Source organism: Carcharhinus amblyrhynchos, chromosome 5, assembly GCF_965287045.1.
Source record: "Carcharhinus amblyrhynchos chromosome 5, sCarAmb.v2.hapA, whole genome shotgun sequence".
Taxonomy (NCBI): Eukaryota; Metazoa; Chordata; class Chondrichthyes; order Carcharhiniformes; family Carcharhinidae; genus Carcharhinus; species Carcharhinus amblyrhynchos.
The window spans coordinates 54,389,693-54,403,216 of NC_137328.1; the positions used below are offsets into that span (position 1 = coordinate 54,389,693).

Below are 13,524 nucleotides of genomic sequence, written 5' to 3' on the forward strand. Positions count from 1 at the left end.
CAGCAGTTCGGCGGCTGCCACATCATCTTTCTGATAGGGAAAGAGGGAATAGAACAATCTGCTAAATCTCTTTCCCACAATCACTATCCAGTGACTCTGGAATTACTTTTTTCAGTATATTTACTGTTTATAAATATGACAGCCAATTTACATACAACAATGAGATGAATGACCAGTCAATTTACTTGTTGGTGATGTTCATTGAGAAATAAATAATATCCAGGACAATGGGAGAGCTCCCATGTTTTTAAAATAATGCTTTGGCATTTTGTTCATCCAAGTGAAAGAACCTCAGTTTCTCTATGTTTCATCTGAAAAGCACAACCTCCAACACTGCAACACCTTCTTAGAACTGTAATAAAGGTAATAATAAAACTGTAATAATCTGGACCCGAAATGGGCTTGAACTCACGGTCTTCTGATTCAGAGACAATAATGTACCAGTGATCCAATGCTGACACTTGAGTACAGTACTGAGCAGCAGCACTCCCAAGTTCCCTGTAATTTTAAATCATTGTTCCAAACCCACTCTGTTTTCACTATTGTTGTGTACCAACCATCATTCAGCTGGTAGCATTCTCACCTCCGAGTCACAAGGTTCCTGTTTTAAGTCTTTATCAAACTCCAGGGATGGAATTCTCCGGCTGCGCTGGTCTAAAAGTCAGAAATTCCCGCCTGACATTCTCCACAATCCGCCCACTAAAATTCCAGTGGCGGGCAGGATGGGAGAATTCCGGCTCAGGTCTTTGGCACAAATATCAAAGCTGAGACTCCAGAGCATTACTGAGGGAGTGCTGCACTACCCTTTGCAGTGCCCTCTTGGGTGGCAGCAAAGGATCCCATGGCAGTTGTTACTGGAGGTGGAGCTGAGCTATCCCTATTGTCCAGTCAATCAGCATGACAGAAGTGGAATACCTGGTCTCTGTAACATTGCTTTTTGCGGGAGTTTGCTGAGTGCAAACTGACTGCTGCGTTTCCTATGGCAGTGACTACACTTGCAAATTATTTAATTTGCTGTCAAGGACATTGAGATGTCCTGTGGTTGTGAAAAGTGCTAAGTAAATGCAATACTTTTTTTTGGCTTCCTAATAATTCTAATCAAGCATAATGGAAACTCTGGAAACATTTGAAAGTTCAGACCTTAACTGGGGCAGGGAAGGCAATTTCCTTATGACGGGTCTATGGTGCCCAGGGGTTGGGACAGTGCCTGAATGACTCCTGACATTTTCACAGAAATTTGGTTCCCTTACCCCAGTGGCAGGCTTGTAGACCCATATAAAACTGCTTTGGCAAATCTGCCTCCCAAGATGAGGGAAGCTGCTTTGGCAGGAAGAACACTGGGAACTGGCTCACAGAATAAAACTACTGCCAATATGGAGGTAATTCTCAAATGATACCCTCAGGCATTTTAGATTGCACATTTTATTAACATAAAATTAAGCTATTAATGTAAAAAATATTATAAAATCTGTTACAGCAGACTGCAGCACAAATAATTAGCCTAAAACTGGAATCACAAGACTGGATTTTTATTGGTGATATTTAGTTTGGTTTCTGACAGATTGGTGACTACAACCCAAAATCTGGTGGTGTTGCTGCCAAGTTAATCCCCATGAACAGATTTTAAAGTCTGTTGGTGGGATAAGGGTGTCAGACTGCAGCATAAACAATGGGAATCAGCCTGCAGGTGCAGCAGGTGGTCAGGAAGGCGAATGGGATGCTGGCCTTCATAGCGAGGGGGATTGAATATAAAAGTAGGGAGGTCTTGCTGCGGCTGTATAGGGCATTGGTGAGGCCGCAGCTGGAGTACTGTGTGCAGTTTTGGGCGCCGTACTTACGCAAGGATATTTTGGCCTTGGAGGGAGTGCAGAGGAGGTTTACTAGGCTGATACCGGAGTTGAGGGGGTTGAGCTATGAGGAGAGGCTGAATAAACTAGGCTTGTACTCGTTAAGAGTTTAGAAGAATGAGGGAAGATCTCATTGAGACGTATAAGATGATGGATGGGATGGATAGGATAGAGGTGGAGAGACTCTTCCCGCTCAGAAAGGACAGTAGGACTAGAGGGCACAGCCTCAAGATAAAGGGGGGGGGGGGGGGGGAACGGTTTAGAACGGAGTTGAGGAGGAACTTCTTCACTCAAAGGGTGGTGAATCTCTGGAATTCTCTGCCCGTTGAGGTGGTGGAGGCTGCCTTGCTAAATATTTTTAAGACGCGGGTTGATGGGTTTTTGATAAGGGAGGGGATTAAGGGTTATGGGGAGAGGGCGGGAATGTGGAACTGAGCCACGACAGATCAGCCATGATCTTATTGAATGGCGGGGCAGGCTCGAAGGGCTAGATGGCCTACTCCTGCTCCTATTTCTTATGTTCTTATGTAATAGATGCTCATGTCCTGCAATGCTAAATGACATTAAATTATAAAGGCATCTTCTGACTCATCAAAACAGAAATCTGTTGCTTCAATTAGCTCTGTCCTCTGCTCCTCTCTTCTCCGGTATGGCACATTGTACGAGCTAAAGATAATCAGGGAAACACTCTGGTTAAAACCTCGCTGCTGATGGGCGGCATGGCGACAGTGGTTAGCAATGGACCCTGGTTCAATTCCTGGCTTGGGTCACTGTCTGTGTGGAGTTTGCACGTTCTCCCCGTGCTGTGTAGGTTTCCTCAGGTGCTCCGGCACAGTCCAAAGATGTGTGGATTAGGTTGACTGGCCATGTTAAATTGACCCCTTGTGTTCAAAGATGTGCAGGTTAGGTGGCTTAGTCATGTATGTGTGGGGTGACTTTTGATTTGATTTAATATTGTGAATTGTATTGATATATAGCGAAAAACATTATTTCTTGTGCACTATACAGGCAAAGCATACTATTCATAGGTAAGGAAAGGAGAGAGTGCAGTGTTACAGTCATAGAGAAGGATCAACTTAGTGCGAGGTAGACCCATTCCAAAAGTCTGATGGCAGCAGAGGAAGAAGCTGCTCAAGTCAGTTGGTACATATCCTTATGGTTATGGTTACAGGGATATGGTGAAGGAAAGGGCCTGGGTAAGGTATTCTGATGGAGAACTGGTGCAGACTCAATGGGCTGAATGGCCTCCTTCTGCACTGTAGGGCTTCTATGGCTCAGTGAGTTTACCCAGTTGACTCATGAATCACAAAGACCAGGAAGATTCAGTTTCAATGTTAGCCTGTGCTGAATTGTTAAGATTATTATGAACTCTGATGGTCTCAGAGGCTAAAAATTAGTCAGGCTTTCCCTTCCTTTCATCAACTCAAGTGGACTTGCATGCAGGTTGCGGAGGAAGGATTAGACTTGGTTGTGAAGTATTCTACAACTGATTCAGTTGTCAACACTGATCAACCAGACTCGCATGAGAGAATTGGCCATGTTGTTGAGATACTTGAGGGTAATTAATGGTGGCACATGATTCCACAGGCAGTGGGTGAACATCTGCAGAAAGGAAGGAAGGAAAGGAGTCAAGAAAATGAACAGAACAAAAATTGCCTGTAAAAAGGTAGAATTCAAATCTGCCTCCCAGGCTTGCCTGCTCATGGCATAGGTCTATGTGGAATTGTATGCATGTGCCAGCATGCAGGGCAGCAGTTTAAGAATAATATTTCTTTGACATTCTTATGTGAGGAGTACCTAAACCACTGTGAGAAGTACTTTGAAGGACTGTGTGGATCTGAGTCATGCGTAGATTTAGTTTTTTTTTATCCTAAGTTTCCTCTCCCTGTTTCTGTGAGCGGCACCAGTTTAACAGGGTAAGGTCACCCAGCAGCTGTAATGCTCAGTGCCCACTTCCCAAGGCCAAATCAATCCTTCAGTCTAACGACGACTGAATTCAATTTGCATTAATTATGCTTGTACCTATCTTCAGACCTACTATATAAAGAATGACGGCTACCCAGCCGTGGTTATGACATCAAGTAATCCAGCAAGTTACAAATTCCCACGTGTTAAATTGGGAACGTAAGAAATCTCATGCGCAAGTGTAAGAAAGCAACACATTCAGAGAGCCAGGGAGCTGGGAGCTAGGAGCCAGGCTCAGGGCAACGCATTCAGAGAGCCAGGCTCAGAGTCTAGTTTTGTCAATGTTCACAGAAGCTATTCCCAGATGGAGGCACATAGTGTGACTGATTTTGACCATGTCTTCACGCAAAGCAGTCACTCTTCAGTCAGCTAACTGATAGAGAGCAGAAACAGCACTGAAAATCGATTTCAGACTGGATTTAGTCCTCCGTTCAGGGATTGGACAATGTACAATACCAATAGTTACAATGGGGGAAAGCAATGCAAATGTACGTCGGGAAGGTAGAAATTTATATATAGACAAAAGAAATTATACTGAAGATTTTGATTTTCCAGCAGGTGCAACAGCATCATCAATTTACATCCCAAAATAGTAGAGTGTTGCCTTCGCTCTTCAAGTTATTTAGCCAAATGAAACAGACGATATTCACTTTCAGCCAGTCACCGGGAGACAGCTGTTTCGACACCTAGTAGTTGCAGTTGGAGGGAGCAGTATAATTATACAATATAAATCACCGTCAGATTGATGTTAGAGATACCTGTTGGTTTTGATGATAATGGGGACGGAGGATAACGAGTCGAGTTGGTAGACGACAACCTTGGTCTACGTCTCCTGAAAAAACTTCGCAGAAGCCCACACTTGAGAGATTCCACAAGTGTCGTTTTCCCTGTTCCTGAATTCCCAAACAGCTTGAGTTTTATTCGGGATTGAGAGTTCTGAGAAAGCCGCAGCTGCTGAATGAAAATTCCTCTGTATGTATCCTGAAGCAAAACAAAGACACAAAATTAACTGAGGCTCACCGCTCAAGTGGGTGTCAGAGGGTGTGTCACCTGAGGCGCTGAAAGGGGCTATTTTTAGCAACTGGTTAATGTGCACATTTTAAATTCCCACGTGCATTATTCAAACAAAGTCAACAACTTTGTTAAAACAGCAAAGAGGAATTTGATACAAACGTCAACAAAAGCGTAGCCAGAAATTTCAATGTATAAATGTAGACCACAATAAATTAAACACAATCTGAAACCCTGCCATTTATGCATCCATGTACATCAGCTTATAATGCAGTAACAGGCAATGACATTTAGGTAAATCTGAAATGGATAAATATTTAAAAGCAGTTCAGTATTCCTTCAGTAGGTGTCAGCAGAGAAGAACGAAAGCGTGCTTGAACTGAAGAGGTACACAAAGCCTTATAACCTTTATTGTAGGTTTTGTACATGGTAACTACCAATTAGCATGATGCATAAAAATACTTCATTTGGGGAAAAATAACAAGTGATTTATTTTATGATGGTGTTAGAATATATTAGGTGAAGCAATGCAACTCTCTTGTGCTCTGCAATAATATCCTCAGGGTCAATATAAACTCTGCCACTGGAGGGAGTATACCCTCCTTTCCAAGTATGGGTGGGTTGTTTGCTCAGGCTTGTAAGGCACTTTATTCAGACTATATAAACCTGCTGGAAATCGGGAAGATCCAAACTACCACTTTCAAATAAGTGCACAGAACTGTCTGCTGTTTTATAAAAACAGGACATGCTGGAAATACACAGCAAGCCTGGGAGCATCTGTGGAGAGAGAAACAGAAGAAAGATGTCAAGTCAAATATGACTTCTTCAAAACTGATGGCAGAACTGTGATGGGCTTTATGCCATTGAACACACGGAGGGAGAGAAATAACAAAAGGGAAGCTCTGAGATAGGGTTGAGTGTGGGAGAGATTAAATAACAGGTATGTCTTAAGGCAAAGGAAGTTGTACTGTTGCAGTAAAGGAACAAACCATTTCATTGAATCCTTACAGCACATGAGGCCATTCTGCCCATCAATTCTGTACCGACCACAATCCCTCCCAGTCTCAACTGCCATAGCTCCACATATTTACCCTGCTAGTCCCCTGACACTAAGGGGCAACTTAGCATGGCCAATCAACCTAACCCGCACACCTTAGATTGTGGGAGGAAACTGCAGCACCCGGAGGAAACCCTCGCAGACACGGCAAAAACGTGAAAATTCCATACAGACAGCGACCCAAGCCGGGAATCGAACCCTGCGGTCCCTGGCACTGTGACGCAGCAGCGCTAATCATTATGCCAGCCTATTTGTCCAGAGTGAATGTGAATTGCAGAATAATGAACCGCTCTGTCCAAAAGCAAAAATGTAAATAACAAGATTTGGACTAACATATGGCAAAAAAAGAGGCCATTAAAACGAGAACACAGTTCATGGTCTGAAATTGTTGAACTCAACGTTGGGTCTAGAGACTGTGAAATAATCAGATGGTGAGGTGCTGTTCCTGGAGCTTGTGTGAAGTTCCATTAGAACACTGGGAAAGGCCGAGGACAGAAATGTAATAGAGAGATGAAGATGGTGAATTAAAACAGCAAGCAACATGAAGCTCAGGATTACACTTGCAGCAGAGCCGCTCCACAAAATGGTCAGCCAATCTGCAATTGATCTTCTCAATGTAGAAGAGGCCATGTTGTGCACAGCGAATACAGTAGACTAAACTGAATATTCAAGTAAATCGCTACTTCACCTGGGGCCTTGAATAGGGAGAAGAGGGGAGATAAAGAGCAGGTTTTATATCTCCTGTGATTACTTGGGAAGGTGCAAAGGGAAGAACTTGAGGTTTTGGGTGTGAATGAGGAGTGGACCAGGGTGTTGCGGAGGGAACAATCCCTCTGGAATTTGGACAGGAGAGGGAAAAGACAGACAGATATGTTTTTTGGTGGCAGAAATGGTGGAAGCTGATGGGATGGATAGCGAGGACAATGGGAGGTCTACCGTGGATCTTGGAGGGAAGGAACAGAAAATATGGGATATAGGTCAGACATGGTGGAGAGTGCAGTCAGCAATGAGGAGGGGGGCGTGGATAAGCCTCAGTTGAGAAACTGTCCCCTTTCCCTTTTGTTCCATGAAATATTTGTAATTTAATCTCAAACTTTCTGTTTTGTGTTTCTTTCCCCTTCCAAAACTCATAAAACTTGTCACTTCTATCGTCCATTAGCTCTGAAGAGTCACATTTGACTCACAGCATTAATCTTGCTTCTCTCTCCACAGATACTGCCAGACCTGCTGAGCATTTCCAGCACTTTGTTTTGATTTCAGTTTTCCAGCATCCAGAGTATTTTGCATTAATGTTTGTTGTTTCACTTCTCTTCAGTGAATTAAGGAGTACTGCAAATAACAGAAGCAAAATATCCCACGGCACTTGCCGAAGAACAGCATGAGCCCTCCTGGCATTTTGGCCGACATCAGCCCACATGTCTAAAACAGAATTTACTGACCACTTTAACTCACTGCTATTTGTGGGATATCGTGACCTCTTTATCTGCAGCACTGAATCTCAGTGACTACACTTCAAAGGTCCTTGTGCATGAGTCACAAAAAACCAGCCGGAAGGTGCAGCAGGTGGTCAGGAAGGCGAATGGGATGCTGGCCTTCATAGCGAGGGGGATTGAATATAAAAGTAGGGAGGTCTTGCTGTGGCTGTATAGGGCATTGGTGAGGCCGCAGCTGGAGTGCTGTGTGCAGTTTTGGTCGCCGCACTTACGCAAGGATATTTTGGCCTTGGAGGGAGTGCAGAGGAGGTTTACTAGGCTGATACCGGAGTTGAGGGGGTTGAGCTATGAGGAGAGGCTGAATAAACTAGGCTTGTACTCGTTAGAGTTTAGAAGAATGAGGGGAGATCTCATTGAGACGTATAACATGATGAATGGGATGGATAGGATAGAGGTGGAGAGACTCTTCCCACTCAGAAAGGACAGGAGGACTAGGGAGCACAGCCTCAAGATAAAGGGGGGGCGGTTTAGAACGGAGTTGAGGAGGAACTTCTTCACTCAAAGGGTGGCGAACCTCTGGAATTCTCTGCCCGTTGAAGTGGTGGAGGCTGCCTTGCTAAATATTTTTAAGACGCGGGTTGATGGGTTTTTGATAAGGGAGGGGATTAAGGGTTATGGGGAGAGGGTGGGAATGTGGAACTGAGCCACGACAGATCAGCCATGATCTTATTGAATGGCGGGGCAGGCTCGAAGGGCTAGATGGCCTACTCCTGCTCCTATTTCTTATGTTCTTAAAAGCTCTTTACCAGCTGTGAACCACTTTGTCCTGTGAACATGAAAAGGTACTGCATAAATGCAAATAATTTCTTTCCATAAAGTGCTTCTCTAGTATAAAGAGAAGCATAATCACTGGAACCACACTGGCCTATTAAACTAACAAGAAAATCCTCCAATTATTGAGAGCTCCCCAAGCTTTTCTGGTGTTTAGAAATGGCGTTTATTTACAATAATTTGGGCTACTACAAGAACATGGTTATACCATATCGCAGTTTTCAACCTATTGACCAGGTGATCAATAAGGTGGTTGCTTTAATTTTCTTGTTAAAATTTTGTATCAAGGAAGCCTATTAGAAATGATGGGACTGCAGTTGTTGCAAGATTTGAGATATGCATTGCAATTTGCATTTTAGCTAAAATTAATTACTGAAAACTTAACAGGACTAGGATGACTCTCCAAGCCAGATGTATGCGATCCAACAAAAAGGATCTTTGAATGAGAATGTGGCCAATAACAGTTCTTATTAGCAGCTGATAAGATAACATGTGGAACTGCTGAACGTGCAGGTAAAAGGTGATTAGATAAACTCTCAGAACACTGCATTTTGATAGATGGAATCATCCTAAAGCTGCATTTATATTGTAAAATTGACACTGTAATGTCATTGCTGTAAAGATCAAAGTATTTATAACGAAGAGTTTCAGGCAAACGGTTATCCAGACGCGAAGCATTGGCTCGATTCTCTATCCACAGATGCTGTCAGACCTGCTGAGATTTTTCAGCGTTTTCTGTGTTTTGTTTCAGATTCCAGCATCTGCAATAATTTGCCTTTAAATTCTTCATATTTGGTTAGTGTGACAGTTCCGTCAGATCTACTTAAAAATCTATTTGCAGATGCATCATTGTGTAAATCACTATTCCAAGAGTTACTTCGCTACAAATGCACACTGGCTAGATAAAACTCATTTTGGCTTGTTTTTGAACAAATGTGCTTGTGACTTCAATTGGTTGCACTGCATTGCTGCAGTGTTGGCCTACAATGGTTAAGTTGCTTCACATTCATGCTGGAAGCCGCAGTGCCAGCAATGTAGGTCAAAAACACCTATTTTGGAATAAGACTTCTATGAGATAGGAGCATCGAGGGATATGGAGCTAAAGTAGATAAACGGAATTAATCTATACGTTAACTATGATCCAACTGAATGGCTGAGCATGTTTGAGAGGCTGTATAGCCTATACCCGTTCTTACGTTTTGCTGGTGCATTCCACCTCTGGCAACACAAATTCAGTGGCACTTATGTTATTGATCGGCTGGAAACCTTACTGTTGCTGGAGGTGGCCATGTACAAAAGTCTGTTTACTGGTATAGTGTTTACAGTAGTTGCAGTCAGACAGTAGTTATTCTCTTCACCCAGAAATCATCACAAGTGCATAATGTTCAAACTGCATCAGGAACATTCCTTTCTGACAAATTTTAAACCTAACATTGCCTGACCAATCCATGGCAGCACTGTGGGAGGAAAAAGCACACGTTGCCAAAATTGTTATTGGAAAGGTATTTTAACATAGGTCCACTGTTAAGATTCCCCCATTTATACAGACGCGTTACCTTTTTAAGCCTGGAAAGTAAGTTGGCAACTTGTTCATGCTGTTCTGCTCTAGCAAGATCTTCTGCGGTTCTTCCATCCTGTTAAACAACCAGCAATCAATCCAATTAGCATGGTTTCCGCTTAATTTCATATTTAACCTGTGAAAAGTCACACTTGGCAATCTGTATATTTTAATTTCACACTCTTGCGCTGGAATATGAAAGTTAGCAAACTGTGTAACCAGACGCTCAGCCAAGAGCTGCTTAACAATTCACTCGGAGATTTTGAAATGAACCAGATTCACTGCATTGATTGCATAATAATTAGTTCTTGCTATAATCACATTTAAATACAGCATTTCTGGGCGAATTATATAAGTAAATGCCTACTGAAAACAGAGGAAGAAAAAACCTTCACAAACATCTTCTCCGGCTCACATTACTAATTGGCAAAAATATTAGCGGTCTTACCCCGAACAGTAGTAATTTCAGGTGAAACGTTTTCCAGTTTTCTCTGCCACTTTCAGATAATTTGACATAAACATGCTATTCTCAAATTCCAATTTTAAAAAACCTTGCCCTGTTCTTCCTTGAATCATTAAATCATACAGTACAGGGGGCAGCCATTTGGCCCAGTGTGCCTGTGCTGACTCTTTGAAAGAGTTATCCAATTATTGCCACTTCCCCTTCTCTTTCCCCAGCACCTGATTGTTCCTTCACTCCCTAGTTCATGTTGCCTCTTGGCATTCTTCCTTCTAAATTGCATCACTTCACATTTCTCTGCATTAAATTTTATCGAACATTTCATGCAGTCCATCTCCAGTTCTATGGAGGAAACAGTCCTTCGGCACCTCACACAAAGGCCCAAATATCAGCTTGGACACAGTACCAGGCTCGTCAATTGTTCCAGCCAAATGTGGCCCTATCTCCACACACTGCTCACACAAAATATATTTTGCAACAAGTCTGACTGGTTACCAGGAACCTCAGCTGATTTGTCTCCATACTCAACTAATGGCAGTTGTCTCAGTTTAACTTAACACATGCCAGGACCCGTTGCTGTACCACACAAATTAGTGTCTTTTTCAGCTGGCATTCTCTACAGTTGTGTTAATGTTTCAAAAACTTCTTGAAACAGGCAGCAGCCCCATCGTTGCACTCAGTTACAAATGTCTCATGCCGCAGGTATTTCTGTTTGGATTAGATTGCTCCTGAAACCTCTTCATATTTCAATCAGAATCACCACATGAGCAATCACTACTCCAAACGATAAATCATGGTAATTGTTTTTGTTAGAAAACCAAGACTTCTAACAGGTTTTACAAATTGAATTCCTATACCATCACCTTAGGGAGGCAGGTACCAAATTTATGCATTTCATGACAGAAATTTAGTTAGTTCCATTTCACATGTTTGTAGAAAACAAGATCAATGAGTGTAAATGCCATAAGTTTACACATGCATCACACTGACATCTTTGCATTGCTTTTATCCAATGTATTATTCTTGTTAGGAGGAAGAAGTGAAGCATGCTTTACAACCTTCCCAGCTCCATCCTTGCTCATGTATTTTTATGCTTTGATTTTTATTTCTCTTGCTATTCAGTGACTGGTTTTCAACCAATTGTACATGACTAGTACCAAATGATTTTATTGGAACAGGATCCAATGAGGATCATGCTTTGTTTGTGTTGTGTATAATTATAATTCAACTGCAGTACATTCTTCAATGTTTATTGGGTGGTGGGGGGGCGGCGGGGAAGAGCTTAATATTTATCCCCAAGTTAACTGAAAGCGTTGCAATTGTTTTGAAAAAGGGCCGGTTTTAACTGGTGTACACATATATAAAATGTTTTTCAGAACTGGTGCTACTAACATGAAGCCTTGCCTGCTGTCTGTATATATTAATTTGCGGGTGACCTTGCAGGATTTTCCATTTGTTATAAATAATGTAAACTAAATTCAGGGCCATATTGGTTAAGATGCAGCAACATGTGCGATGAGGCATTTTGCCATAGCACAAACTCAAAACATTAATTTGTGCTGAACATACAGATAGTGGTTAACAGGTCAAAGCTACTTCAACAAAGTTACAAATATTATACTTTTCACATTTTTTTTAGGAGTTTAATCTGATTACTTGTTTTATAGACTTCCTTTTATATTTTGATTGATTCTTATAAACTTTTTTTTGATTCTTATAAACAATGTGTATAAAATACAAAATTCAGATTTTCTGCCACTGCGGTTACAAATCTTTTCAGAGCTCATTTACAGCTACACTGTTCAGTACGAGACTTAGAGCCCGATTTTACCAACAACATGCGCCCGTTTTCAGGTGCGAAATCGTGGTGAAGTTGGGTGTGAAGCCTTTATCGCGATCTGCACCTGAGTCCATGCAGATCGCCACTTTACAAATCAGGTGCAACGACGATTTAAATGCATTTGGATGCATTTTAATTAAATTTATGAACTGCCTGCCCAACTCTATCAGCATTTCCCCCTTTACCACTGCGTTTACCAATCCAGAACTGTCTTTTTAGGGACCTGCTGAACAAAAGTTTGAGTCGGGTGTGCAAGCCTCTGAAGAGCGCGATCAGTGGTTACAATGGCTCTCTGACTCAGATCAGTGGTAGGGGTGGGGTGGGGGCAGGTCAGATCATTCTCTGGTTGGAGGGGAGTGAGGTCAGGTCGTTGTCTGGTTGGTGGGGGGTGGAAAAGGAGGAGGTAGGTCAGATGGATCTCTGGCAGTGGGTGGGAAGGTTGATCACTGTCTGGCGGTGGGTGGGAGGGCTGATCGTTGTCTGGTGTTGGGGGAGGAGGGCTGATCGTTGTCTGGCAGTGGGTGGGAGGGCTGATTGATGTCTGGTGGTAGAGGGGAGGCAGGTCAGATGTTCTTCTAGAGGGGAGGGGCAGTGAGGCCAGTCCATTCTCTTGGTGGGGTGGGGCGCGGCAGCAGGCGTGGCGATCGGTGTGGGTAGTTGGTGGGGGGGAGTGGGTGGGTGGGTGGATAAGGGGGGCAGTGATGTATGTCTCTTATCCACCTCCCTATTACCCAGACCGATCGGCACCTCTGCTGCCCCCAAAATACATCTTACTCTCCCGAGACGCTTTCTGCGGCTCGGGAGTGACCTGACATGGGCGCACGTTTTCCAAATTTTTTCTAATTGCACATGCGCGGTTCAGAGCTCCAATCGTTCCAATAGCGCTAAGCCTTGCCCACAGTGCAAATCGGACTGGAGATGGCTGACAGCATATGGGGGCACCTGAAAGTGGATTTCTAAGTCAGATCAGTGCTACGCCCAGAATTGGCACTCAGAATGAAAATGGTAAAATCGAGCCCTTAGGTTCTTAGCCCCTGTTAACAGTGTTACAATTCTATAAGGGACCATTAATGTTTAAAGAAGAAAGTGGAATGCCCAGCAATTTGCTGACAGAACTTCACATCTTTTAAAAAAGTTATTGTATTTATAAAGTAAAACTAAACCAAACAAAACCACCATCTTAACACTATAACTTACCAAGATCTACGCTATAAACTCAGTTCTACCTTTCACTCCCATACCCCCCTCCTCCACCCAAGAGGTCCCTTATCTTAAAGAATCTTGAAGGTTCATTCACTTTTCCTGGAACCCACCCAAAAGGTATACCAAAGCCCACTGGAATTTAACCTCAATCCCCCTAATAGATTTTACAGCGAAGAGTTACAGCATAGAAGGAGGCCATTCATCCATCCTGTCCATGTCAGGCCATGGGGATCCTCCGATTAGCTTCTGGCTAAACAATCCTACCACTTTCTTTCAAGGCCTCATAACTGTTGACTGTTCAGCTCCTGGTCCCAGCTTT

At 42.9% G+C, this 13,524-nt stretch overlaps 1 protein-coding gene across 5 annotated transcripts in view; it reads right to left on the bottom strand.

Annotated features, from left to right (window-relative positions):
• Positions 1 to 13,524, bottom strand: part of dapk1 (death-associated protein kinase 1) — a 198,253-nt gene that overhangs the window by 37,715 nt on the left and 147,014 nt on the right. For all 5 annotated transcript variants that reach the window (XM_080188807.1, XM_080188809.1, XM_080188808.1 and 2 more), the window contains exons 19-20: positions 9,701 to 9,778; positions 4,571 to 4,793 (exon numbers count right to left, since the gene is read on the bottom strand). In XM_080188807.1, coding sequence (XP_080044933.1) covers positions 4,571 to 4,793; positions 9,701 to 9,778 — 301 coding nt within the window. The remainder of the gene's footprint in view (positions 1 to 4,570; positions 4,794 to 9,700; positions 9,779 to 13,524) is intronic.